This window comes from Gorilla gorilla, chromosome 2 (assembly GCF_029281585.2).
Source record: "Gorilla gorilla gorilla isolate KB3781 chromosome 2, NHGRI_mGorGor1-v2.1_pri, whole genome shotgun sequence".
In the NCBI taxonomy this organism is placed as follows: domain Eukaryota; kingdom Metazoa; phylum Chordata; class Mammalia; order Primates; family Hominidae; genus Gorilla; species Gorilla gorilla.
In genome coordinates this window covers 141,736,040-141,762,476 of record NC_086017.1, presented here as the reverse complement: position 1 = coordinate 141,762,476, position 26,437 = coordinate 141,736,040, and the positions used below count along the sequence as shown (strand labels likewise).

At 40.2% G+C, this 26,437-nt stretch overlaps 1 protein-coding gene across 1 annotated transcript in view; it reads right to left on the bottom strand.

The window, feature by feature from the left end:
• LOC101152234 (collagen alpha-6(VI) chain) overlaps positions 1-26,437 on the bottom strand; it is a 155,867-nt gene that overhangs the window by 103,352 nt on the left and 26,078 nt on the right. The window contains exons 2-6 of the mRNA XM_063704177.1: positions 9,368-9,465; positions 6,459-7,055; positions 4,505-5,125; positions 2,847-3,407; positions 1,490-2,047 (exon numbers count right to left, since the gene is read on the bottom strand). Of these exons, the coding sequence (XP_063560247.1) occupies positions 1,490-2,047; positions 2,847-3,407; positions 4,505-5,125; positions 6,459-7,055; positions 9,368-9,465 (2,435 nt within the window). The remainder of the gene's footprint in view (positions 1-1,489; positions 2,048-2,846; positions 3,408-4,504; positions 5,126-6,458; positions 7,056-9,367; positions 9,466-26,437) is intronic.

Genomic DNA, 26,437 nt, shown 5'->3' with positions numbered 1-26,437 from the left:
GTGTTCCAAAACTAACTCATCCATTCTGGAGAAGGGGAACTGTAAGATGGTTTGTTATTTAGTCCTTATGTAGCACATTCTCTCTACAGGCCATAGAAAGGTATGATCCAAACATTAACTCATCCATTCTTGAGAAATGGAATTGTGAGAAAGCACCCACCCCCCAGAGGCTTGCCACATTTTCTTCTTTCGCCAGCCACTTGCTATGTAAGGGCTGTTGAAAACCTTAGAGCCATTGTACTTATCCCCACTAATTGCAGGCCATGTGTACAGGGCCATCAACAAAATTCCCAAGAAAGGCTGGCTGTACTTGGGAATTTACGTAGAAGAACTATGTCCCCGTGGTCTTTGACTGCCTGGGAAGCCGCTTGGATCACCCAGGAGACTGGGAATACATTACTCAGTGTCAGAACGCCTCAGAAAGTTCATATTTGTTCTGGGCGAAATTACCAGGAAATAGAAACCAGGTGTACTCTTTTTCTACAAAATACAGATCATGAGCACCAAACCTCCCAGTGCGAGTTGAGCAGAACTGTTATTTGAATAAGCAAACAATGTTCCTCTCTTCCCTTTAAACTCCATGCAGATCTATGTCCTTCATTTTCAGAATGCCTCTGTCATCAAGCCCTATGGGTCACATATAAATCAGCCCCTTATATTGGCTGAGCTTTTATTTGATCATTTCCATTACTCTACATTCCCATTACTTTTGATCATTTCCATTACTCTGCGGTTTCATGGGAAGACAGTGGGGACTAGGTTCCTTACTTCCTTTGAAGCAACCATTGCTCAAGTCCTCTTACTATATTCCTGCTTTATAAAATTTAATAACTATCAAAGTGTTTTCACAAACATTATCTCATTTGATACAAGTATTGGTCTTTAGAAATTGCAAAAATAAGCACCATATATAGTAGATGTGTAGGTCAAAGAGGAGCCACGTCGCCCAGGAGGATAAATGCCAGGCCTGCCTCAGCAACCCACGTGTAGCCCACGTGATACAGGGTACACAAGGCTGAGCCGCTCGCCTCAAGGTAGGACCAACTCTGTAATTCATGGTCTGGAGCTCCCCATGGGATCAGGCCAAACTAGACTCCGTCTAAGGTGATTTCCTTGTTCAGTTCCTACCCATGCCCTGACCTGTTTCCTACACCCCTTCTGAAAATACCTCCTCAATAAATCACTTCCAAAGAGCCCCTGACTTAACTTCTGCTTCTAGGGAACCTGATCTAAGAACTGGTATGATACCATTTTTCTTAAATGGAGATCTATCACTGTAGTGCTACTTACCTACAAATGGGAAAGGGTCTAGGTAAACCAAAACTCTTCCTCACTGTCTGTTTAATTTGACAGGTCAAAGCCACTAGGAGAAACATTTCAACTAAACCAAAAGTTTACAATATGTAAATAGAATTAAATTCAAGAAATAGAGGCTAAAAAAGACATCTGTTTTTCGGATGGTCCTGCTAGTGAGTATGCCCATGCCTACCTTCACGGGGGCTGCATATTCCAAAAACAAGATCATCTTCAATGCTCTGCAGAATGTCAAAATTCTCAACATAAAAAACCATCTCGGGCCTCCCACTGATCTCCTCAAGCTGGGTGACATTGGAGCCAAACACTCCCACAGAATAGATGATTACACCTTCTTGCCGAAGCACTACTGCTGGTTCCTTTACTATGTCCTGAGCTTCACCATCCGTGATGAGGATGAGAAACTTTCTGATGTTGGGCCGGGCGCCCTTGGTGGGGCTGAAGTACTGAGACACAAAGCTCAGGGCACTACCAGTCAGGGTGGTTTGTCCAATGTGAGCCATTTGGTCTATTGCATTTGAAATGTCGCTTTGGGACATGAATCTGTTGAGCTGAAACTCTTCCTTATTGATGTCGCTGAACTGGACTACACCAATTTGCACCCGATCTGGTCCAATCTGAGACTTGCTCACCAGGTTTTTCATAAATGTTTTCATTTTGCTGAAGTTTTCAGGTCCTATACTTCCAGAACTGTCCACCAGAAACATGATGTCAGCTTTCATCTCTTTGCAAGCTGCATAGGAAAAACTGTGATGTTTATTCAACTCAGCTACATGTAAAAAGTTCAGAGTAAACAGGAAAATCCAAAACACAAATAATTTTATATTGACATGTGTACTTACTAATAATTAGTAGTAAATAAAGCATAGAAGACAATAAAAGTGAGAATATTCTATTTGTTATTTAGTAACTTGCTTAAATACATAACTCAGGGTTACTCAACCTCAGCACCATTGACATCTTGGGTATCATTTTTACTGTGCCAAGTCTGTGTGTTGTAGGATACTGTAAAATGCTTTGCAGTATCCCTGACCTCTACCTCTTAGAAGACAGGAGCACCCTCCAGTTATGACCATCAGAAATGTCTCTAGGAGTTGACAAATAACCTCTAAGGGTGCAAAATCACTCCTGGTTGAAAACAGGAGCTCTAAATGATATAGCTCTAAAAGATTTCATAAAAGCTATATAAAAAGACATTCATATAAACCTGAAGTACTCCTTACAATCTGAAATCATTTTATCATATTACACGTGTGGTGTACACTCATATATCTATCCCGGCAAGAAATTGTGAGAGGAAGCTAATTAATACTTATTAGGGAAATTCCTCCAAATATTTTTCTTATGCTTCAGATATTATTTAGAACAACAGTATAATGGGCTCTTAGCTTTGTTCTAGAGAACACAGTTACATAAGTTAACAAATCTCAACTTAGTAATTTATGTTGTTTTTCTAAACCAGCAATGTCAATTATTGCCAGGATAGCAATTTGCGAGTGAAGGTCAGTAGGTAAAGCCACGATTTCTCTTACCTTCTTCAGTACAGATTTCTTGAACAACTTGGTTTCTTATGTCTTTCAATGCATCAAAGTCATGCACGTAATACACTCTCTTTTCCTCTCCTGCAATTTCTCTCAGCTGTGTTTGGTTGGCCTCCTTGATCCCGATAGCATAAACTCGGATGTGCTCTTCTCTCAGTCTGTTTGCAGGCTCCAAGATGCTATCCTTGGACATGCCATTTGTCAGGACAACAAGGTGGCATGGAACTTTGTTTCCTCGCTGCTTCTTTGCTTTTCGCAACAGACTCAGTGTGAAATTCAGTGCTGCGCCTGTGTTTGTATTCCCACCCATCTGCCTGATATTCTCAATGGCCTTTCCCAAATCCTGCTTGTTGGAGTATTTATTGATCTCAAATTCCAAGTCCCAGCTGTCAGCATACTGAACGGCCCCAACCCGCACCTTATGGGGAGCAATGTTGAACATCCCTACCACCTCTGACAGGAAGGTCTTCATTTCATGGAAATCTGTGGCCTGGGTGCTCCCTGAGCCATCGATCAGCAGATAGATGTCTGCTTCCTCAGTGTCCACACAACCTAAAAAGGAATCAATAAGTTGCATGTGGCATTTGAGCAAGCATGAAGAAGAAATGAGAGCAGATGGAAAGAAGAACAAATATGAACCTCTTCAGACAGAAAAATGGGAAACAGCTTCTAGGCTTAAAATACATGCTTTGTTAGCTTAAAATGGGGGAATCTTGACATCCCTTCAGCCAAATGAATCGCTTCTGACACTTTAAGACTATTGCCCCAATTCTCTGCCATGAATCAGGATAAGTCTGAATATAGTAGGAGATTTAAAAAATTTGAAGCTACTTTTTACAAGACACTTCACCCATTAGTAAATAACTGCTTAGCAAAAAGTCAAGTAGCATGTTGGGAAATGGAGAAGGTGTTTAACTGGACAGGTATTTAACTGGACATTGTGGGCCCATGAACTCTCTTGAGCAAATTATTTACTCCTTACCCGCTCCTAGTCATCTAACTAAGGCTACTATTCATGAGTGAGACAATGACATTTGTAGTAAATATGCTATAAATATTTATGGAAGAATATACACATCTATATGTATACCAATACATAAAAATATTTATAAGTGTATATATGAAACATAAGATACATCACCCTCTGTCTCTGTCCCTGCACTGGTGGATGCTAGAATGGTACCCCACAACAAATTACATAATTACTTTTTTCTTCATTCAAATCAAACTCCTGTTTATTCTCTAAATTGGAATTTGGAAATGAGGGAAGATGATTTGGGTGAGAAAAGTACAAAAAGAATAAAGAAATAAAGGGAAGAGCAGGGGAACGTGAGAGGCAAAAGAGAGAAAGACAAAAGAAGAGAGAAAAGTAGCAGAGGAAGGTATTCTGGAGCATGGATGAGTAACAAATCCAATTAAAGCTGCACAAAAGAGGAACTAAAAGGGGAAATCTCTTCTCCCCATGCCAACACCTCAATGGCTTTTATTGTCCCCAAATTAGGCTTCATATTTTCAAGCTCAAGTAAAAAAAATTAGGAACTTATCCTTCCCATCCACATCTTCCCAAGCCAATCCACTTTATATACAGAATCTTTGAAAGAGAAGAAAAAAAGAATCCAAACAACCCTTCTTTCAGCAGAAGACCTTACCAGATTTGAGCGTTTCGGTCCTCTCTGAAAAGACAGAGACTGTGTGTGTTATTTGGTTCCGTAGCTTCTTCAGAAATGTCTGGTTGTGAGCAGCCAGGTCAGCGAAGGTCTTCAGTTTGGAGACATACTGCTCAGCAGGGTGGGATGCTATCTTTTCCAACTGGGTGTCACTGGCGCCCTCTATGCCCAGGGTGAAGATGGTCACACCCTCCCGTCGGAGGTTAACAGCTGCTTTTGTCACGTTGTCTTCTGAATCTCGGTGGGTCACCAGCACGACAATCTGGGGCACCCCCTGATTCTTCCGACTGCCATTCCGTGCACTAAAAACTTCCTTCCTGAGCTTTTTGATGGCAGCTCCAGTATAGGCCTTCCCAGTTCGGGGAGAAAGGTTCTGTATATGCTGGAGAACCTCTGACTTATTTATGCCCATGCTCAGTGAATTTATCACTTTTGTCTCATTGCTATAGGCCACAAGGCCAACCCTCATGCAATTTTCCTTTATGTCAAGGGCAGATACACTTTCTTCCAAGAATCCTTTAAGATAGTCAAAGTTCTCCTCACTTCCATTGATTGACATATCCAATAGGAACACAACATCGGCCATAGAAGGGCCTTGGCAAGCTGTGTGGCAAGAAATAAACAAGCACAATTTTAGCTGGTGGTTCAGCATCTTTGGTGAGCATTAGAAGGCATGAAGACCATACAGCAGAGCTCAGTTATGCACTTAGAGAAGGAGGTAGACAAATAATTATGAAGTTGAGGTTAAAGAGACCTGAGTTCAAATACTACATCTTAGCTAAACTCCCGGCTTCAATTTCCTCATCTGTAAAAGGGAGACAATATTAATCTCATAGAGTTGTTATGGGGATTTAATGAGATAATATTCTTAGCATGGGGCCTGGTACATAAAATTCATTCAGTGAACCATAGCCATTGCTATCATATTAAAATCATTTAAGCATCATCCACACTGTAGTCAGCAGTTACAGTCCAAATATTCCTAAGGGATAGTAACGAAATAGCAATTGCATTTTCAGTTCTTTTATTTGGGAATGATGCTAGTAATAAGGACTCATAGTTTCACAGATGACCCCAAGGAAAGCATTCTCTATTATCAATAGCTAACTATATATATATATCAGCTCATTCAAACTGATTTAATCAGGGATAATGTGAGTTTCCTATATAACATATTTGGACATGTACACTTTGAACACATTGTTTTTTACTGGCTATCCCCTGCCCTTCACTTGAATGATGATCACAAACTCTTGACCATTCTTGTTACTAGAGTAGTACAAGAGGACAGACCAGGAGAGAAGTTCGGCCACAGATCAGAACACAGGGAAAACTAATTCAGAACAGGGCAGCAGGGAGCAAGGCAGTCTGGAGCTGAAACTACATGGCCGGGAATTGGGAGATCTGGCCTGCTAGCTCTGACTTTAAGTCACAGCCTGGCCCCTGGGCCAAGGCACATCACTTCTAAGGATATATATAAGTTCTTATTTGCAAAAAAACAGGGGGATCTGGACTTCTGGAAGTTCCCTTTAGGTCTAACATTCTATGATTATATTATGTGGTTTTAAGAGTCAAGAATTTCTTTAGAAGCAAATTTACCTTTTCAACGAACCAGTACTAAAACTACATAGCAACTAAAGCCCAGGGAAATAGCTCAGAGATCAGCTGGGTGGCAGGGAGAAAGCATCCCTAAATTTTAAGAAGTCTGTGAATGTCAGGCAACACAGATAAGTGAAACATGAAAAACCAAGACTTCTGGGCTTCACTGAATTGAAAATGGTCATAATCACTGGACTCTCTTAAACGATGGGTACATAACATCTGAAAATGCAGCCCATTTTGGGGATAGGAATATTCATAGAATTTCAATCCTCTCCCCATTTTAATTTTTCAAAAGCGTTTTATCATCATCCCTATACACATATCCTAAGCCCACCTTCTACAAAGATGTCATCAGCTGCTCCCTCCTTGTACTTTGTTACATCCTTGATGATGTGCGTCATGTTTTGGGAAAACATGCTGAGGTCTCTGACTGTCCGAAGGTTGAAATGAAACTGAGACGTGGCCATGGCCTTCAGGTTTTCCTCAGAAGCTTTCTGCACCCCTACAGAGATGATTTTCACTCCGTCTTTCCGCAGGGCCTTTGAAGCCTCTTCCACATCATCCTCAGACTCAGATGAAGCCAGGACCACTAAAATTGGAGGAAACTGTTTCCTGTCTCTCCCATTTGCGGGTGCAGAGAAATAAGTCCTGTGAGCCTCCTGAAGAGCCTTTCCTATCTGCAGGGACCCGCCAGTGAATCCAAAGTTCTTCCTGAGGTGGTTCAGCATGGGGCTCCTGCCTTTGAAGGTGCTCAGGTGGAATTCACTGTGAAGTTTATCACTGTACTGGGCCAGGGCCACACGGTATTTGTCGGCCTCTATGGGGAGACTGCTGATCATTTTGGTGATGAACATTTTCACAAATGGGAAGGACTTGGATCCCAGGCGATCGGAGCTGTCCACCAAAAACACGACATCTGCATACTCAGGGCCTGCAAAACCACAAACATATGAACGAACCAAAAACTTTAAAAATTTACTGCCATATTTAATGCCAACTCTATGGCGGGGAAGTACTTTCCTCTTTATTTTTAAAATACCTTCCCAATAAACTGAAAATAATAGCCTGCAACTGCACATTCTCTCAAGAAAAAGAAATAGCTGTATCTTGGGCTGATTCTTTTAAACAACTTCTCATTTGAACTTATCACAAAATTAAACATAACTTTTGCAAGGAATTGGTTAATTAGAAATAGTGATTAACAACAGTGACTGGAGAAATAAAACAGAAATAAACAGAGAAATAAAAAATCATGGGTTTTATAGCTTTTGTGGATAATTTCCTCTCGTAGTTTTTTTGGCTTTTGGAATTTGATTTCAACTATGTCAACTAGATAAAAATTTTAATTGAAACTCAAACTCCATCAAATTCACTTTAATGGTAAAATCTGAAAGATGGCCTTTCTCATTTAAGCAACACAACAGTTTATCTGATTAACTTAAAAACATATAAGTTTTACATTCCAAAGTCACATTAAGGTTAAAAAAAATCTATAAATCATAAAAATATGGAATAGTCAATCTTTTTCAAGGTTATGTTAAATATCTTAATATTTTTGATGAATTACATGAATGAGCATTGTATTATAATTGGTGAATTTTATTCTCACACATGCAAAATGTGATGGCACCAATGTATCTTGGGCTAGAAAAGGGATTCTAGTTTTAGTTTCCATTAAAAATATAAGTTTTATATAGGAATGTAATACTTTGCTTAACTTTTAAAGCTTCATTCAATGTTAGATTCAACACTACTTATCTGGTACTACATTTTGACATGATATAGAATCATTGGATTCAAACACTAACTGTTGTTTAGTAATGGTCTGCTGGTTTGAACTCAGAGCTCGCTCTACCTTAGCATAAGATCCATTTCTTGTCTGTGGTAGGGAGGGAAGTATGTGTGTGGTGTATGTTTAAGAAAATACAGCATAATGGAACAAGTCATGAACACCCTGACTTTGGCTTCAGCTAACTCTATGAGCTCTGTCAAGACATTCAATATACTTGGGCCTTAGTTTTTTCTTCTTTAAAGTAAGTAGATTCAACTAGAAAATATCTAAGGTACCTCCTCACTCTGAGATTCCAATTATCTAAAATGGTTACTAGGTAAGTTCTAATCAAATTAGAATAACTTCAATCTTTTCCTTTCTACACTAGCTGGGAAACCAGCTTTGGCAGCCCTGTGTGTTATTTCATTCCTTTTATGGCCATCTGATCGAGGCATAATGGGTAAAATAATTTCTTGTCTTTTAAATAACCCAAATCTAACCACTCTGAGATTCTTTTCATGATTATACAGCCAGCAGCATCTCAGGGGAAGAAATAAGTGAGAGTGTATCAACACCTTCCTCCCAAAGAAGCCTGAAACCCTGTGAAGACGGCCAGGGGAGCCCTGCCGTGGGTGGCTTGATTTGTGACCACCAGTGACTTTCTATTCATGAATGAAGCCCTACATCTTTTGTGGAGAAAGGAAATGTAGATGAGTGGCACATAAGGTGGACTCAGGTTCTGATAAGGTCCATCACTACGTCTGAACCATGAAACAATGGAGGAAAAATCATGGCTTCTACTTGAGAAGCTCAAGGCCTAGAGATACATCAAAGGAAAATGTTTGTAGGGCAAAGTCTGGTTTATGTCTTCACAAAACTTGCTTACAAGGTCAGTGTCCTCGAGGAAGCTGTAAAAGCCAATGTAAGTTGCTCTGGACAAGAACCAATTATTTAGGAGATGGTGAGGTGGTTAAGGGTGTGCTAGTGTCTTAAGTCCACAGGACACAAATTGCCAACAGACAGAAGGCAGTGCTATGAAGCTTTGTCTCCAGGGAAAAAGCACTTTCTTCACAATAAGCAGCCAAATAATTTAATCTGGAGCAAATCTGGACACTAAACCAAGACAATCTTTTGACACAAATGAATTAGGATGGGACATTCCAAGTTTTCCAGGCCTGAGCCTAATATTAACAGAATTTTTATGCAACCTCCCAGAAGATCTAAAAGGGGTTGAAGCAGGACAAAATGACAGCTCTCATATCTATTATTAGCAAGGAATAAGATCCAGAAACAAATGATCTTCAAAGGAATACGGAGTGACCTTACAAAGAATTTGACTTACCGCCCTTAATCTCACTACCATCAAAATCAAAACAAAGTGATACAAAACTTGTAACTTTTAAATAGGTTAAACTCATGTATTATCTATTTTCTATAATCAAAATTAAGAATTCTTTCCAGTTTTTCCTTACCAGAATCTTGGTTCACAGAAATATGGGAACAAATTATCACGAGGAACAAAATTAGCAACATTTTCATATTATGACCTGAAAAATCTTCAACTTCAAATCTGAAAAGGCAAAAATATAAACAGATAAAATTGTTGTGGATATTATTTGGGAATTAAGACTCACATACGAGAGCATACAAAATTATATAATAAATTGGGTGTAACAGGGGACAAGGAATTTCTGAGGTTCACTGACCTTCTAATATGTGAAGTGCCTTAGAGAAAACAATCCATCAATATTTACAAAGTCATAAGAGTTTTTCTTGGTCCCCAGACTAGTAGAAACATGAAATTTTGGACAGTTGGTAGAAGGAGCCAGATGGATTTTAGTGCTAACAATATTACGTGTTCCTAGTATTTATTTTCCTGTACCCTAGTGCCATCCTCTATCTATTCATTGCTAAGACAATTCAGACTTCACAGTTGGGACACACCCCAAGACCTATTTTGTAATCTCGCCATCATGAATATGTAGGTGTACTTTATCTTTGAAGACTAATTATTTTTAGATGTGATCAAAATTACATGTTTTTTCCTTTTCCTCCATAATTGAAACAGTAGCTATTTCAAAACAAGCAGTGATTTTCCATATTCCATATAATGTCTTGCTTCTCAGAATAAGGAGCTCAGCTTACACCATTTTATGTCCAACTTCCCAGAACTGCATGAGGCAAGGGTTTTCCAATCTCATTTTGGCCTAAAGCATTTTCAGCCACCTTGAAATGTTCATTTTATGGAATGAAGCAGGATATTAAATGCATTGAAAATAAATATTTAATGAAGCAGGTTAGGCTTATTTTTTGCTCATTTATTAATTGAACAAAAAATGAATTGATCCATTAATAAACCAGTGTCTCCATGTCCTGCTTAATTGTGCAACACTATATATGTTTATCTCACCCTATACCAGGCAGGCTCCGAGTTTCTAATATTCAATCTCTTCAGAAAAGGGACATTTATCATGAGAAGTTCCATCCCTGTTTCCTCACCTACGTCACTGTCCTTCTGACATTCTGCAACTTGAGACTCTCTTCTAGTCCTTCACAAGTCTAGACGATGTAGAGTTTTCAGTCTGTATATAAATTTATTAGTTCTATTCAAGTTGTAACCAGTGAGCTAGAAAAAGATGTTAGGAGGTAATGTGTAGTACAAACCTTTTCATTTTAGAGAAACTAAGTCCCAAAGTGGATTTCCCAAAGTGAAAACCAAGTCATACCATCTGTACAATTTTTAATGTGCATAACAATAAATAATAAATTCTGCCATTTGTTGAGCTTTCACTATGAGCCCTGCCCTGTGCCAACAGCTTTACATTTGTTCTCCTGTTTGATATTGGTAACAACTCTAGCAGCAGGTATTATTACTATTCTTGTTCTTATTTTGCAGATGAGGAAACAGACTTTTAAGGGGAAGTAACTGATGCAAGGTCACATTGGTAAAGTGAGCCACAATTTAGACTAGAACCCACATCTGCCTGACTCCAAAACCTTTAAAACTCAGTTACCCTGCAGATTAAACTCAATGTTATGAACACAAAATGTCTTCTAGTTTCTTCATTCTACATCTTTTTTCTAAGAACTAAGAGACTTTGGTACTTGTTTTCATACCTTTTTATTTTTGCTTATAAAACCAGGGTTTTATACTATTTTCTTCTTTTCTGTTTATATTATGAGCTTTATAAATTATTGTAGTCTTTTGGAGTTATGAGAGAGAAAATGCTTTGGGAAGAATCCATAGGGCCAATGTCAAAAGTTTGCAAACAGTCACAATGGGAAGAAATCGGTATTGAGTGAAGGATGAACATCTGGACAGAGAAGCGAGGATTTGGAAAGGCTGCAATAGTCCCAAAGCAGCATGCAGCATCTGGAAATTTCCATATGCAGATGTCAATCAATACCTCTAGTATTTACTCAAAAGTTAAGTTCTCTGGATTAGCATCTTGTGGAACAATTTTCTTGCAGTCTTTCAATGGAATCCAAAGTCTAGTGTGCTGTAAGGCTATACAATGTTGAAGCCCAGCGAAGCGTTCTTGAGGTGTGTGTGCCTGACTTTGTGTGTGCATGGGGTGGGTGGTGTATGATAAGACAAGCTGTAGGACCAAACCTCCAAGGTCATGCTTGGGAGGTAGGGAGAATGGGCTCATTTACACTGTATCAAAACACAGATGAAGTGCCTGCAATCTGTATGTTGTTCTATTACCAGTTATGACGAGGATTTTCATACTTACATTATAAACAAACATAACCGATCACCTGAAGACATGTGAGGGGAGAATGAAGGTGAGGTTTATTTAAAGCAATCAACATAAAATTTAAATTCATAGTAAGCTCTATCTTAACAGTGAGATTAATTGCCTCTCATTATAAACACTCTCAAAGGTACATGTCTCTTTAATCTGAATATGTTTTGCATTCAATTCATTCTGAATCAAGTAAGCTGAGGCTAATACTTTCTCTTTATATGCTATAAAGGTCTTTTTAAAAAATCTAGATCTCTGTAAACTAGAATGTTTCTAATTTAAACTACAGCTGCAAAGCAACACAGCCACCCAAGACTTGGCTTCAAACCCAGAATGTTTAGAACTTGTACAACACCTCTTGGGGCTATTAAGAACGCGGAGTCTCAGAGAAACTTCTGCTCCATACAAACCAATTCATAATCCAAGTCCTATCTCTGAAAAAAGGTAGTAAGAGCCCATAAGGGAAACAAAAGAGACTTCAGCAAAATTAAGATAAATATTCTTCCTTTAAAATAAGGTATGCAGGATACATCATTTTTAAGTACTGATTTTATTTTTCTTCAAAAACAAGATTATCACTGTTTTACTGTAAGAAACAACATTGGGTCTCTGCCACAGTGTTAAAGATAAATGATCATTTGCTTATTTAACCCCTGATGTCTTCATTATTTCCTTTCTGCAGATGTCTTCATTATTTCCTTTCTGCAAGCCATTCTACTCTGAAGTCAAAAAGTAAAAAGAAAAATATTCAGAGTGAGCCTTAAGTTCATGTTAAAATGCTTCAGGATAAATCCTTGGCCCGCAATAGGCACAGACAAATATTGAATAAATGCTGGTGAGAAAAACAAAACAAAAGCATTTGTGGTACAAGCAAGTTACACAGTTTTTACTTTACCCCAGCTGCATTTTCTGGAATTACAAAAAGGAGCTTTGTATTTTAATCATATTTGAACAGGGTCATGCAGGTGAACTTGCCACTTTATAAAATGATACTCTCCTGTGTAGAGGAGGTGTTTGGCTGAGTGAAAAGTGCACAGGCTATAAGGTGTCATGGCCTGGGTCCAACTCCATTCCTAAACTGCCGTGTGACCTTAAACACCATCACCTAGGTTCCTAATCTGAAGCATAAGGGATTAGTCTCTCTCAGTCCAAGCAGTTCCACACCTTAACAGTTTTCTGACCTAATAAATACAAGTAAAATAAATAAAAATATGAATAATTAAGCCAAGAGCACATTTGAACACTGAACGCCTGCTTTGAAACCATCCCCTGGAGAAAACTGCCCGTCAGATGACCACCTATGGCAGGCCCTCTGGGGGAAGGGCTGGCAGCAGCAAGGGAGGGAGCATGTCTTCAGTGCTGATCCTTTCTGGGTCAAAACTTGTTGGAATCCTTCAGGATTCACCCATCTACACGAACTTCAGGGGACTAAAATTTTAATAGTGCAAAGAATCCACTAGAAATTATGTGCCCAACACAGAAATTAGAAAAAAAGAATAAATCTAAGAAATAGATACTACAATACTAAAAATTAAAGCAGAAATCAAACTCAAAAAGAAAATTAATCTTTGAAAAGAAAAATCTCAGAACAAACTGATCAATAATAAAAAGAGAAAATGCAAATAGATAATCATTGATCAATAATAAAAAGAGAAAATGCAAATAGATAATCATATAAATGAAAAAGGAGATATAACTAAGGATAAGGAAAGTATTTTAAAGAAATTGTAGTTAAAAATATTCACAGAAAGTAAACACCAGACCTTTGGAAAGTTCCACCAAACTTTCAAGAAACAGATTATCTGAATCTTTTATAAAATATTTCAGAGAGTAGAAAATAAAGGAATATCAGCCATCTTATTTGTATAGGGCCAGTATAATCCTGATATATAAATCAAACAAGGACAATATGAGAAAGGAAAATTAAAGGCCCATTTCACTCATGAAGATAAATATTAAAAAATCCTAAACGAGACATTAGAAAATTAACTCCCACAGTATATAAAAATCATGCCTTTTGCAGCAACATGGATGGAACGGTAGGCCATTATCTTAAGAGAAACAACTCAGAATCAGAAAGCTAACCACTGTGTGTTCTCACTTGCAAGTAGGAGCTAAATAGAGTGTACCCATGGACACAGAGTATGGAATAATAGTCCCTGAAGATTGAGAAGGGCGGGAGGGTTGCAGGGAAGTGAGGGATGAGAAACTGCTTAATGGGTACAATGTACACTACTTGGTTGATGGTCACACTAAAAGCCCAGATTTTACCACTACACAGTATATCCACTTAAAAAAAAACTGCATTTGCATCCCTTAAACTTATAACAAAAAAGTTAATATACCACTATCAAGTTGAGTCTCTCAGAAATGTAAAGATGTTTTAAAATTAAGAAATACATAAATATAACACACATTAATAGCTTAAATAATAAACTATAAATATTTTTAAAACCCCACCAAAAAAAAAACAAAAAAACACCCATCATTTAATTCATGATTTTAAAGAAAAACTTAGCAAATTAGGAGTAGAAGGAAACTTACTTAACCTAACAGAAGATATATTTTAAAAATCTGGAATACATATCATCCTAATGGGGAAATGTTAGAAGTATTCTCTTTAAAATTAGGAAAAGGAAAAGGTGATCCACTCTTATTCCTAGGTGCTAATGAATTTAAAGCCACAAAGATTGAAAAAAAAGAACAGGGACAGGGGGCAAGATGGCAGACTAGCCGCAGCCAGGGGATCATTTGTTAGCAAGGGACTGGGACACTGGGGAGACTGACACACTCTCAGACCTTCAGAGCAAAGGCATTGAGAATGGACAGAGGGAGGACACAGATACGGGGCTGAAGAGGGAGGAAGCTGGGAACCATGCATGGGACTACGACGCATCAGGTCTTGTTCCTGGCACCCAGTGACTCCTGGGGAAGGGGTGAGTTCAACAGGTGAGGAGCAACTTGCTCTCATTACAGACATCTGGAATCCTGGAAGCATGAGACCCCAAAATTGACACTGGAAATGGCAGAGAAAGCTGCTTAGAGAGGTGGTAGGGGCAGGACTCCAGCCTATGCAGAGCCCAAAGAGTTTGGTGTGGGAACATATGCAGTGGAGCGTGGCCAGAATGCCCACCCCCCAAAGCTCACCCTGCCTTAGAGGAACTGTTGGACCTGAACAGAGCACGGCAACATTGTCCATGAGATGGGGCCAGTCTGACCTGAGTGCTGCCCTGTCTGCTGGCCTCTTCTGGGGCCCCAGCCTGGCTGCCCAACTGGGGTACCTCAACTGGGGTACCTCTCAGGGGCCCACGTCATAGCTCCTATGCTGGCCGACTGTGCCTGACCCTCAGAGTGCTCCAGCAGAGCAGTCCCTGCCAATATACACTAGCTCACTGACATGTTCCCCTGCCCCACTGCAGCCTCCCATGTTGCTTTCTTTACCAGTGAACACTCACCCATGGCCACCCCCTGCATCACTTTGTCAACATGCATGCACATGAGAAGACCTCACCTCCCCTTCTCCACAGGTGGATGTGTACACCTTATGGCGTGACTGCTGCCAGTGTGAGTGCACACTGTGATCCCTCCACCACACCTCCAATGCCAGCGTGAATGAGTGCATGGAGACCAGTGGCTCCCCCCCCACCGTTGCCACTGCCATCTGCATGAACACACACAGGGAGACCAGTGGCTCTGCACTGCCACCCAATGTGAATATGCACACAGAGGCCACCAGCCTCGTGCCCACCAGCACCCCATTCCCAGACTGACACCACTGCCAGTGTGAACGTGTACAAAAACACCAGCACCTCCACCTCCCAGCACCACCACTTTCATGAATGCCTAGATGGAGGTCAGCATGTCTGCACCAGCCAGCGCCCCACCCCCATGTCAACACCATTGCCACTGTGAAAGCACACATGAATGCCAGCAGCCCCACTCCATCTTGTGCTGCCACTATCATGAATACCTGCACAAGAGCTGGCACCCCTATACCAGCCAAGAAATGTGCACTCCAATGCATTATCGCTGCTGGTGCCACATGCAAAAGAGCACAGAGCTTGCTGCCACCATCCAACAAAGCACTTCGGCTAGCACTACCCACCAAAGTGTTGTGTCCAGCAGTCCAGGGACACATTGGCCCCTTCAGCACAGTAGGTTCCTAACCTCAAGGGGCCAGAGAACAATGCCAGGGGCCTGATAACAGATCCACAGAGTTAGAGCATGCAGTCCAGCAGTGCTAAGCTGGGGCTTGGCCCCCTAGAATCTTCCAGAAATGATGCCAGTCAACACAACCATTCTTATACCACAATCAAACTCCCAAGGACATCAAAGATGAAAGCAAAAAAACAAAACAAAACAAAACAAAACAAAAAAAAACACAAAAAAAACCCCACCACAACACCCATTCAAAGGACAGCAACTTCAAGGATTCAAAGAACATCAGCCCATAAAGATGAGAAAGAATCAGTGCAAGAACTCTGGCAACTCAAAAAACCAGAGTGTCTTCTTACCTCCAAATGACCACACCAGTTCCTCAGCAATGGTTCTTACCCAGATTGAAACTGGCTGAAATGGCAGAAAAAAAAAAACCCAGAGTATGGATAGGAATGAAGATCATCAAGATTCAGAGAGAGTGTCAAAATCAAATCCAAGGATTCTAAGTAATACAATAAAATGATACAGGAGATGAAAGAAGAAATAGTCATTTTAAAAAAGAAACAAACTGATCTGATAGAGCTGAAAAACTCACTTTAGGAATTTCAGAACACAATCCCAAGTATTAACAGCAGAATCAACCATGCTGAGGAAAGAATCTCAAAGACCACTTCTCCCAAATAACCCAGTCAGACAAAAACAAAGAAAAAACAAAGAAGAAGAATTAACAAAACCGAAAACCCTAGAGAAATATGGAATTATGTACAGAGACCAATCTATGACTCATTGGCATTCCTGAAAGAGAGAGAAAGCAAACAAACAACTTGGAAAATATTTTTCAGGATGTCATCCATGAAAGTTTCCCCAACCTGGCTAGAGAGGCCAACGTTCAAATTCAGGTAACGTAGAGAACCCCTGGGAAATACTACACAAGATGGCCATCCCCAAGACACATAGTCATCAGATTCTCCCAGGTCAAAATGAAAGAAAAAAAATGTTAAAGGCAGCTAGTGAAAAGAGGCAGGTCATGTACAAAGGGAACTCACCAGGCTAACAGCAGATGTTTCAGCAGAAACCCTACAAACCAGAAGAGATTGGAGGCCTATATTATTCAGCATTCTTAAAGAATTTCCAACCAAGAATTTCATATTCAGTCAAATGAATCTTCATAAAGGAGAAATAAGGTCCTTTTCAGACAAGCAAGTGCTAAGGAAATTCATTATTACCAGACCTGCCTTAAGAGAGGTCCTTAAAGGAGTGCTACATATAGAAAGGAAAGACCATTACTGGCTACCACAAAAACACACTGAAGTACATAAACCAGTGACACCGGCAACCACACAAACAAGTCTGTGTAATAACCAGGGTTATGTTAACAACACGATGACAGGATGAAATTCGCACATATGAATACTAATCTTGAATGTAAACAGGCTAAATGCCCCCAATTAAAAGGCAGAGAGTGGCAAGTTGGATTAAGACCCAACTTAATCCAACCTAATAGTATGCTGTCTTCAAGAGACCTATTTCACATGCAATGACACCTATAGGCTCAAAGTAAAGGCATGAAGGAAAATATAGCAAGCCAACAGAAATGAGACAAAAAAGGAGGTCTTGCTATTCTAATTTTAGACAAAACAGACTTTAAACCAACAAAGATAAAAAAAGACAAAGAAGGACATTACATAATAGTAACAGGCTCACATCAACAAGAACATCTAACTATCCTAAATATGTATGCACCCAAAACAGCAGCACCCAGATTCACTAAGCAAGTTCCCAGAGACCTATGAAGAGACTTAGATAGCCACGCAATAATAGTAGGCGACTTCAATGACCCACTGCCAGTATGAGACAGATCATTGAAGCAGAAAACAGAAAAATTCCAGACTTGAACTAGACACTGGACCAAATGGATCTAATAGACATACATAGAACTCTCCAGCCAAAAGCAACAGAATATACATTATTTTCATCGCCACATGGCACATACTCTAAAATCAACCAGACATAAATAATCCTCAAATTAAAAAACTAAAATCACACCAACCACACTCTCATACCATAATGCAATAAAAATAGAAATCAATACTGATCACTCCAAACCAAACAATTACATGGAAATTAAACAACCTGCTCCTGAATGACTTTTGGGTAAATAATGAAATTAAGGCAGAAATTACGAAGATCTTTGAAACTAATGAGAACAAAGATATAACATACCAGAATCTCTGGGATACAGCTAAAGCAGTGTTAAGAGGGAGGTTTATAGCACTAAACACCCACATCAAAAAATTAGAAATATCTCAAATTAACAATCTATTATCACAACTAGAGGAACTAGAGAACCAAGAGCAAACTGAACCCAAAGCTAGCAGAAGAAATAACCAAAATCAGAGCTGAAATGAAGAAAATGGAGATGTGAAAAAAAAAAAACCCAAAAGATCAACAAATCCAGGGTTGGTTCTTTGAAAAAAATTAGTAAGAGATGTTAGCTAGACTAATACAGAAAACAAGAGAGAAGATCCAAATAAACACAACTAGACATGAAAACGTGGGCATTACCACTAACCCCACAGAAATACAAAAAACTCCGATTCCTATGAACAGCTCTATGAACACAAACTAGAAAATCTAGAAGAAACAGATAAATCCTGGACACATACAATCTTCCCAAGAGTGAATCAGGAAGAAATTGAATTCCTGAACAGATCAATAACAAATTCTGAAATTGAATCAATAATAAGCCTGCCAACCAAAAAATGCACAGGACCAGGTGGATTCAAAGCCAAATTCTACCAGCTGTATAAAGAAGAGCTGATACTATTCCTACTGAAACTATTTCTAAAACTTGAGGTGGAGGGACTCCTCCCTAACTCATTCTGTGATGCCAGCATCACCCTAATACCAAAACCTGAAAGACATACACACACACAGAAAAAAAAAAAGCTTCAGGCCAATATCCTTGATGAATGTAGATGTAAAAATTGTCAACAAAATACTAGCAAACTGAATCCAGCAGCACATGAAAAAGCTAATCCACCATGATCAAGTGGACTTTATCTCTGGGATGCAAGTTGGTTCAACTCACACAAATCAATAAATGTGATTCATCACAAAAACAGAACTAAAAACAAAAACCACATGATTATCTCAATAGAAGAGAAAGGCTTTTGATAAAATTCAACATCCATTCATGTTAAAAACCCCCAACAAACTGGGGATTGAAGGAATGTACTACAAAATAATAAGAGCCTGATATGGTTTGGCTGTGTCACCACCAAAATCTCAACTTGAATTTTATCTTCCAGAATTCCCACATGTTGTGGGAGGGACCCAGGGGGAGGTAATTTAATCTTGGGGCTGGTCTTTCCCTTGCTATTCTTGTGATAGTGAATAAGTCTCACAAGATCTAATGGGTTTATGAGGGGGTTCTGCTTCTGCTTCTTCCTCATTTTCTCTTGCCACTGCCATGCAAGAAGTGCCTTTCACCTCCAGCCATGATTCTGAGGCCTCCCCAGCCATGTGGAACTGTAAGTGCAATTAAACCTCTTTTTCTGCCCAGTCTCAGGCATGTCTTTATCAGCAGCATGGAAACGAACTAACACAGAGCCATCTATGACAAACCCATAGCCAACATCATACTGAATGGGGAAAGCTGGAAGCATTCCCCTTGAAAACCAGAACAAAACAAGGATGGTCTCTCTCATCACTTCAATTCAACATGGTACTGGAAGTCCTGGCCAGAACAACCAGGCAAGAGAAAGAAATAAAAAGCATTCAAATAAGACAAAGTCGAATTTTCCCTGTTTGCAGACAATATGATTCTATAACTAGAAAATTCTACAGTGCCTGCCCAAAAGCTTCTTGATCTAATTAACAACTTCAGCAAAGTTTCAGGATAAAAAAATCAATGTACAAGAATCAGTAGCATTCCTATATACTAACAGCATCCAAGATGAGAGCCAAATCAAGAACATGATCCCACTCGCATTAGCCACAAAAAGAATAAAATACCATCTCATCAGGGAGGTGAAAGATCTCTACAATGAGACTTATGAAACACTGCTCAAATAAATCAGAGATGACACAAACAAATGGAAATACATTCAATGGTATTCCTATCAAACTAGCAATGATATTCTTCAGAGAATGAGGAAAAGAAACTATTTTAAAATTTAGATGGAACCAAAAAAGAGCCTAAATAGCCAAGGCAATCCTGAACAAAGCTGGAGGCATCACATTACCTGACTTCAAACTACACTAACAAGGCTACAGTAACCAAAACAGCATGGTACTTGTACAAAAGCAGACACACAGACCAATGGAACCGAATAGAGCCCAGACATAAGGCTGCACACCTACAACCATCTGATCTTTGACAAAGCTGACAAAAACAAGCAATAGGGAAAAGACTCCCTGTTAAATAAACAGTGCTAGAATAACTGGTCAGCCATATGCAGAAGATTGAAACTGGACCCCTTCCTTACACGATATACAAAAAAAACAATCCAAGATGGATTTAAAAAACTGAAATGTAAAACCCTCAAGTACAAAAACCCTGGAAGATAACCTAGGAAATACTATTCTGGACATGGGACCTAGCAAAGATTTCATGACAAAGACATGAAAAGCAATTGCAACAAAACCAAAAATTGACAAATGAGACCCAATTAAACTGAAGAGTTCGAGGCCAGCCTGAGCAACATAGTGAGAGCCTATCTCTATAAGAAATTTTTAAAATTGGCCAGATAGGGTGGCACAAGCTTCTCAAAAGGCTGAGGTGGGAGAAGTACTTGTGCCCAGGAGGTCAAGGCTGCAGTGAGCCATGATCATGCCACTGTACTGGCCTGTCTGGATGACAAAGTGAAACCTTGTCTCAAAAAAACAAAAATATGAATGAATCTTAGCAATATAAAGAGCGAAAACATGAATCCCAGAAAACTACATAGAGCATAATATCCTTTTTATAGCATTAGAAACAACTAAAGTTAAAATAGGTTTAAAGGAGTATAAATGCGATAAAATTATATTTTAAAAATCAAAGGGATGGTTTCCAGCCTAGCATATAAGAAGCTTGGAGGTCATCGTGCCATCCTAACAAGTAAAAAGCTGAACAAACTGAAAAATCAACTATTTTTCTTAGATCTGTAACAGAAGAAAGGTCACAGGACAAACCCCTGCCCCCATTGGAGAGACTAACAGGCAAATACAGAGAATCACAACTTACCAGAAAAGAAATCCATGAACTAAACCATCTGTGTGAACCCATGCTGGGGTAGGAAAACCTGAACTGCAATTGACAAACTGCAGGAGACTTAAAGTGTACAAGTCTGAGAAATAAAAACTCCAGGCATAGAGAACCCACTTTTGTGAGTTTATCTCCTGGTGCTTTACTGGGAACTCACAGTGAATACTGGAGAGAAATACCCTTATGCTTCTGGCAGAAGGAGACAATTAGGAGCCACTTTGAAATATGCCAGAGCACTTTGCTCTTCTTAACAAGTACTGCCCTCAGGGGAAAGTAGTTAAGGAGATCCTAACCAGCTGGGGTTTTATCAGAGCTTAACTGACCTGGAGGAAGAAATATCCAACTCCAACCCCCTTTAGATTTCCATGTGGGAGAAGGAAAACACCCATCTCCAGCCCACTCTAGCCATCCAGTCTCACCAGCGTGGGACAGGGGCCTGAGAAGCACTTGTGGAATTCATAGTCCAGAGACACAGGCTAACTAAAAGACTGAGGCCTGCTCATAGAACTATGCAACACTTCCTCTCCTTACCACCACATTACCAAAGGCCTATTGACTGCAGTTCCTTTTACCCAGCACATTGCATCCAGCTACCAGGAAAAAATTACAAGACTTTCTAAAACGTTAACAAAAAAAGTTTGAGAAGACATAGCAAACATCAGAACCAGACTCAGACATGGCAGGGATGTTGGAATTACCATACTAGGATTTAAAACAACTAGGATCGGCCAGGCACAGTGGCTCATGCCTGTAATCCCAGCACTTTGGGAGGCCGAGGCAGGCGGATCACCTGAAGTGAGGAGTTCAAGACCAGCCTGGCCAACATGGTGAAACCCCGTCTCAAAATACAAAAATTAGTCGGACATGATGGCAGGTGCCTGTAGTGCCAGCTACTCGGGAGGCTGAGGTGGGAGAATCACTTGAACCCAGGAGGCGAAGGTTGCAGTGAGCCGAGACGGCACCGCTGCCCTCCAGCCTGGGTGACAGAGCAAGACTCCCTCTCAAAAATAAATAAATAAAACAACTAGGATTAATATGCTAACGGCTCTTATGGATAAAGTAGACAGCACACAATAACAGATGGCCAATGTAAGTAGAGAGATGGAAATTCTAAGAACCCAAAAGAAATACTAGACATCAAAACACCAAAACAGATCATGAACGCCTCTGATGAGCTTATGGGCAGGCCAGACACATTGAGAGGTGACAACATGCTGGCGGCCCTCACTCGCTCTCAGCACCTCCTCGGCCTCGGCATCTGCTCTGGCCACGCTTGAGGAGCCCTTCAGCCCGCCACTGCACTATAGGAGCCCCTCTCTGGGCTGGCCAAGGCCGGAGCCGGCTCCCTCTGCTTGCAGAGAGGTGTGGAGGGAGAGGCACAGGTCGGAACCAAGGGCTGTGCGCAGTGCTTGCAGGCCAGTGCGAGTTCCTGGTGGGTGCCACCTCAGCGGGCCCCCGCACTTGGAGCGGCCGGCAGGTGCCACCAGCCCTGAGCAGTGAGGGGCTTAGCACCCGGGCCAGCAGCTGCAGAGGGGGTGCTGGGTCCCCCAGCAGTGCCAGCCCACTCTTGCCACGCTTGAATTCTCCCTGGGCCTCAGCCACCTCCCTGCGGGGCATGGCTCGGGACCTGCAGCCTGCCATGCCCGAGCCCCTCCGCAGTGGGCTGCCTCGTGGCCCAAACCTCCCAGATGGGCGTCGCCCCCTGCTCTGTGGCGCCAGGTCGCATCAACCACCCAAGGGCTGAGGAGTGCAGGCACGCTGCGCAGGACTGGCGGGCAGCTCCACCCGCTGCCCCCGTGTGGGATCCACTAGGGGAAGCGAGCTGGGCTCCTGAGTTGGGTGGGGACTTGGAGAACTTTTATGTCTAGCTGGAGGATTGTGGATGCACCAATCAGCACTCTGTGTCTAGCATAAGGTTTGTAAATGCACCAATCAGTGCTCTGTGTCTAGCTAATCTAGTGGGGACTTGAAGAACTTTTGTGTCTAGCTAAAGGATTGTAAATACACCAATCAGCACCCTGTCAAAATGGACCAATTAGCTCTCTGTAAAACGGACCAATCAGCTCTCTGTAAAATGGGCCAATCAGCAGGATGTGGGTGGGGTCAGATAAGGGAATAAACGCAGGCTGCCTGAGCCAGCAAGGGCAACCTTCTTAGGTCCTCTTCCATGCTGTGGAAGCTTTGTTCTTTGCAATAAATCTTGCTGCTACTCACTCTTTGGGTCTGCACTGCCTTTATGAGCTGTAAGCACTCACTTCAAAGATCTGCAGCTTCACTCCTGAGGCCAGCGAGACCACGAACCCACTGGGAGGAATGAACAACTCCGGACGCACCACCTTAAGAGCTGTAACACTCATCGCGAAGGTCTGCAGCTTCACTCCTGAAGCCAGCGAGACCACAAACCCACCAGAAGGAAAAAACTCCAAACACATCCGAACGTCAGAAGGAACGAACTCCGGACACACCATCTTTAAGAACTGTAACACTCACCGCGAGGGTCCGGGGCTTCATTCTTGAAGTCAGTGAGACCAAGAACCCACCAATTTTGGACACAACATGACTGAGGAATGAATGTCTGAGATTGAGAATAGCTCAATAGAAACTTCCAAAACTGAAAAGCAGAAAAATGACCAAAAAACCCTGGAATCTCCGATAATTGTGGGGCAACTAGCAAAGGTATAATATGTGCAAAATGGGAATACTAGGGAAAGAAAGAAAAAAAGAAGTAGAAGTAATATTTGAAACACTGAGAGAATTTTCCCAAATCAATGTCAGACACCAGAGATCGCAGATACAGGAAGCTTAGAGAGCACCAAGCAGGATAAATGCCAAAAAAGTACACCAATGCATAACACTTTCAAACCATAGACAATCAGAGATAAAAAAGCCTGTCCGGGCACGGTGGCTCACGCCTGTGATCCCAGCACTTTGGGAGGCCGAGGCTGGTGGATCACCTGAGGTCAGGAGTTTGAGACCAGCCTGGCCAACATGGTGAAACCTCTGTCTCTACCAAAAAATACAAACATTAGCCAGGAGTGGTGGCAGGCGTCTGTAGTCCCAGCTACTCAGGAGGCTGAGGCAGGAGAATCACTTGAATCCGGGAGGCGGAGGTTGCAGTGAGCCGAGATCATGCCACTGCACTCCAGCCTGGGCAACAAGAGAGAAATCCCATCTAAAAAAAAAAAAAAAAATGCCTGAAAGCAGCCAGGAGGTGGAAAACCCTCACTTGGAGCAATGATGAGAATTACATTCAACTTCTCTTCAGAAATCATGAAAGTTTGAATAAAATATTTAAAGTTTTGAGATAATTCTGGGAAATTACCCTTCAAAAGTTAGAGAGAACCAAGACACAATAGAGAAAGGATAGTCTCTTCAATAAATAGTACTGGAGAAATGGTATATCCACATGTAAAAGAATGAAACTGGACATGTATCTTACACCATCCACAAAAATCAACTCAAAATGTATAAAAGACCTAAATATAAGACCTGATATGATAAAACTCCTAGAAGAAAAGATAGGAGAAAAGTCTCTTGACATTGGTCTTAATGATTTTGGTTATCACACCAAAAGTTCAGGCTGCAAAGGCAAAAATAAATAAATAAATAAATAATAGATGGGCATACATCAAACTAAAATGTTTCAGCACAGCAAAGGAAATAATCAACAAAATGAAAAGGCAGCTTACAGATTGGTAGCAAATATTTGAAAACCATATATCTAATAAGGAGTTAATATTTTAAAAACCTCATACAATTGGATAGAAGAAACCTGAATAAAAAATGGATAAAGGACCGGAATAGAAATTTTTCCAAAGATGACATACAAATGGCCAACAGGTATATGAAAAAGTGTTCAACATCACTAATCAGGGAAATGCAAATCAAAACCACAATAAGGTATCAGCTCACTCCTGTTAGGATAGCTATTATAAGAAAGATGAGAGAGAACAAATGTTGAAGGTGTAGAGAAAAGGGAACCCTTATACACTTTTGGTAGGAATGTAGATTGGTGCAGCCACTGTGGAAAACAGTATGGAGTTGCTTAGAGAAATCAGAAATAGAACTACGTATGACCCTGCAATCCCTGCATCCCTCTTCTGGGTATATACCCAAAGGAAATGAAATTATCACCTTGTAAAGATATCTGCACTCCTTCGTTCATTGCAACATTGTTCACAATAGCCAACATACGAAAACGACTGAAGTGTTCGTCATGGATGAATGGGTAAAGAAACTGAGATACACACACACACACACACACACACACACACACAGAAAGGGAGGGAGAGAGAAAGAGAGAGGAATATTATTCAGCCTTAAAAAAGGATATCCTCCCATTTGCCACAACATGGATGAGACTGGATGACACTCTGCTAAGTGAAGTAAACCAGAAACAAAGAAAAAGACTGCACGATCTTATGATCTTACTTATATGTGGAATCTATTTTTTAAAAAGTTGAATACATAGAAATAGAGAATGACATGGTGATTACTGGGGGAAGCAGGAGGATATAAGGAGATATAGGTCAAAAGATATAAAGTTGCAGATATATAGGATGAATAAGTCCGGAGATTTAATGTACATGAGAATTATAGTTAATAATATACTATTGTAGTCACAAGTTTCACTAAGAGATTTTAGACACTCCTGCCACTGTGTTAGATGAATGACATATTTATTTGGCTGATCGTTTTACTATATATATCAAAATATCATGTTGCATATCTTAAAAATACACAATAAAAAAAGTGAAGAAATACTTTCTCAAAAATTGAGATAACTTGTAGACCTTCTTTGCAAGAAATATTAAAATAAACTTCTTAGAAGGAAAATTATGTATGTCAGAAACTCAAATATACATAAAAAGCATCAGAAAATAAAATACAACCATTTATTTTTCTTATTCATAATTCATCTGACAACAGATGAAAATAGCAACAATGCATTTGATTATATATGCTTGTATGTGTGTGTATATGTGTGTGAAATGAATGACAGCAATGTTACAATAGATGGAAGGGAGAAATTAAAATTATTATATCTTACTTGCCTTACTCATGAAGCAGTATAAGTGTTATTTGAAAGTAGACTTGGATTAGTTGCAATGTATATTGTATACTCTAGGCAACCATTAAAAACAGCGTAAAAAAAGGAAGTGTAACTGTTATGCTAAGCAGGGAGGGAAAATGTAATCATAAAATGCTCAGTTAAAACCACAAAAGATAGACAAAGAATGGAAAATAAAAATAGGAACAAAGAAAAATGGCATCGAATAGAAACAAGTAACAAATATGGTAGTTATTGATGCAACTATATCAATAATCATTTGAATGTCAATGGTGTAAATGCCCCAATTAAAAGACAGTTTGTCTGAGTGGAT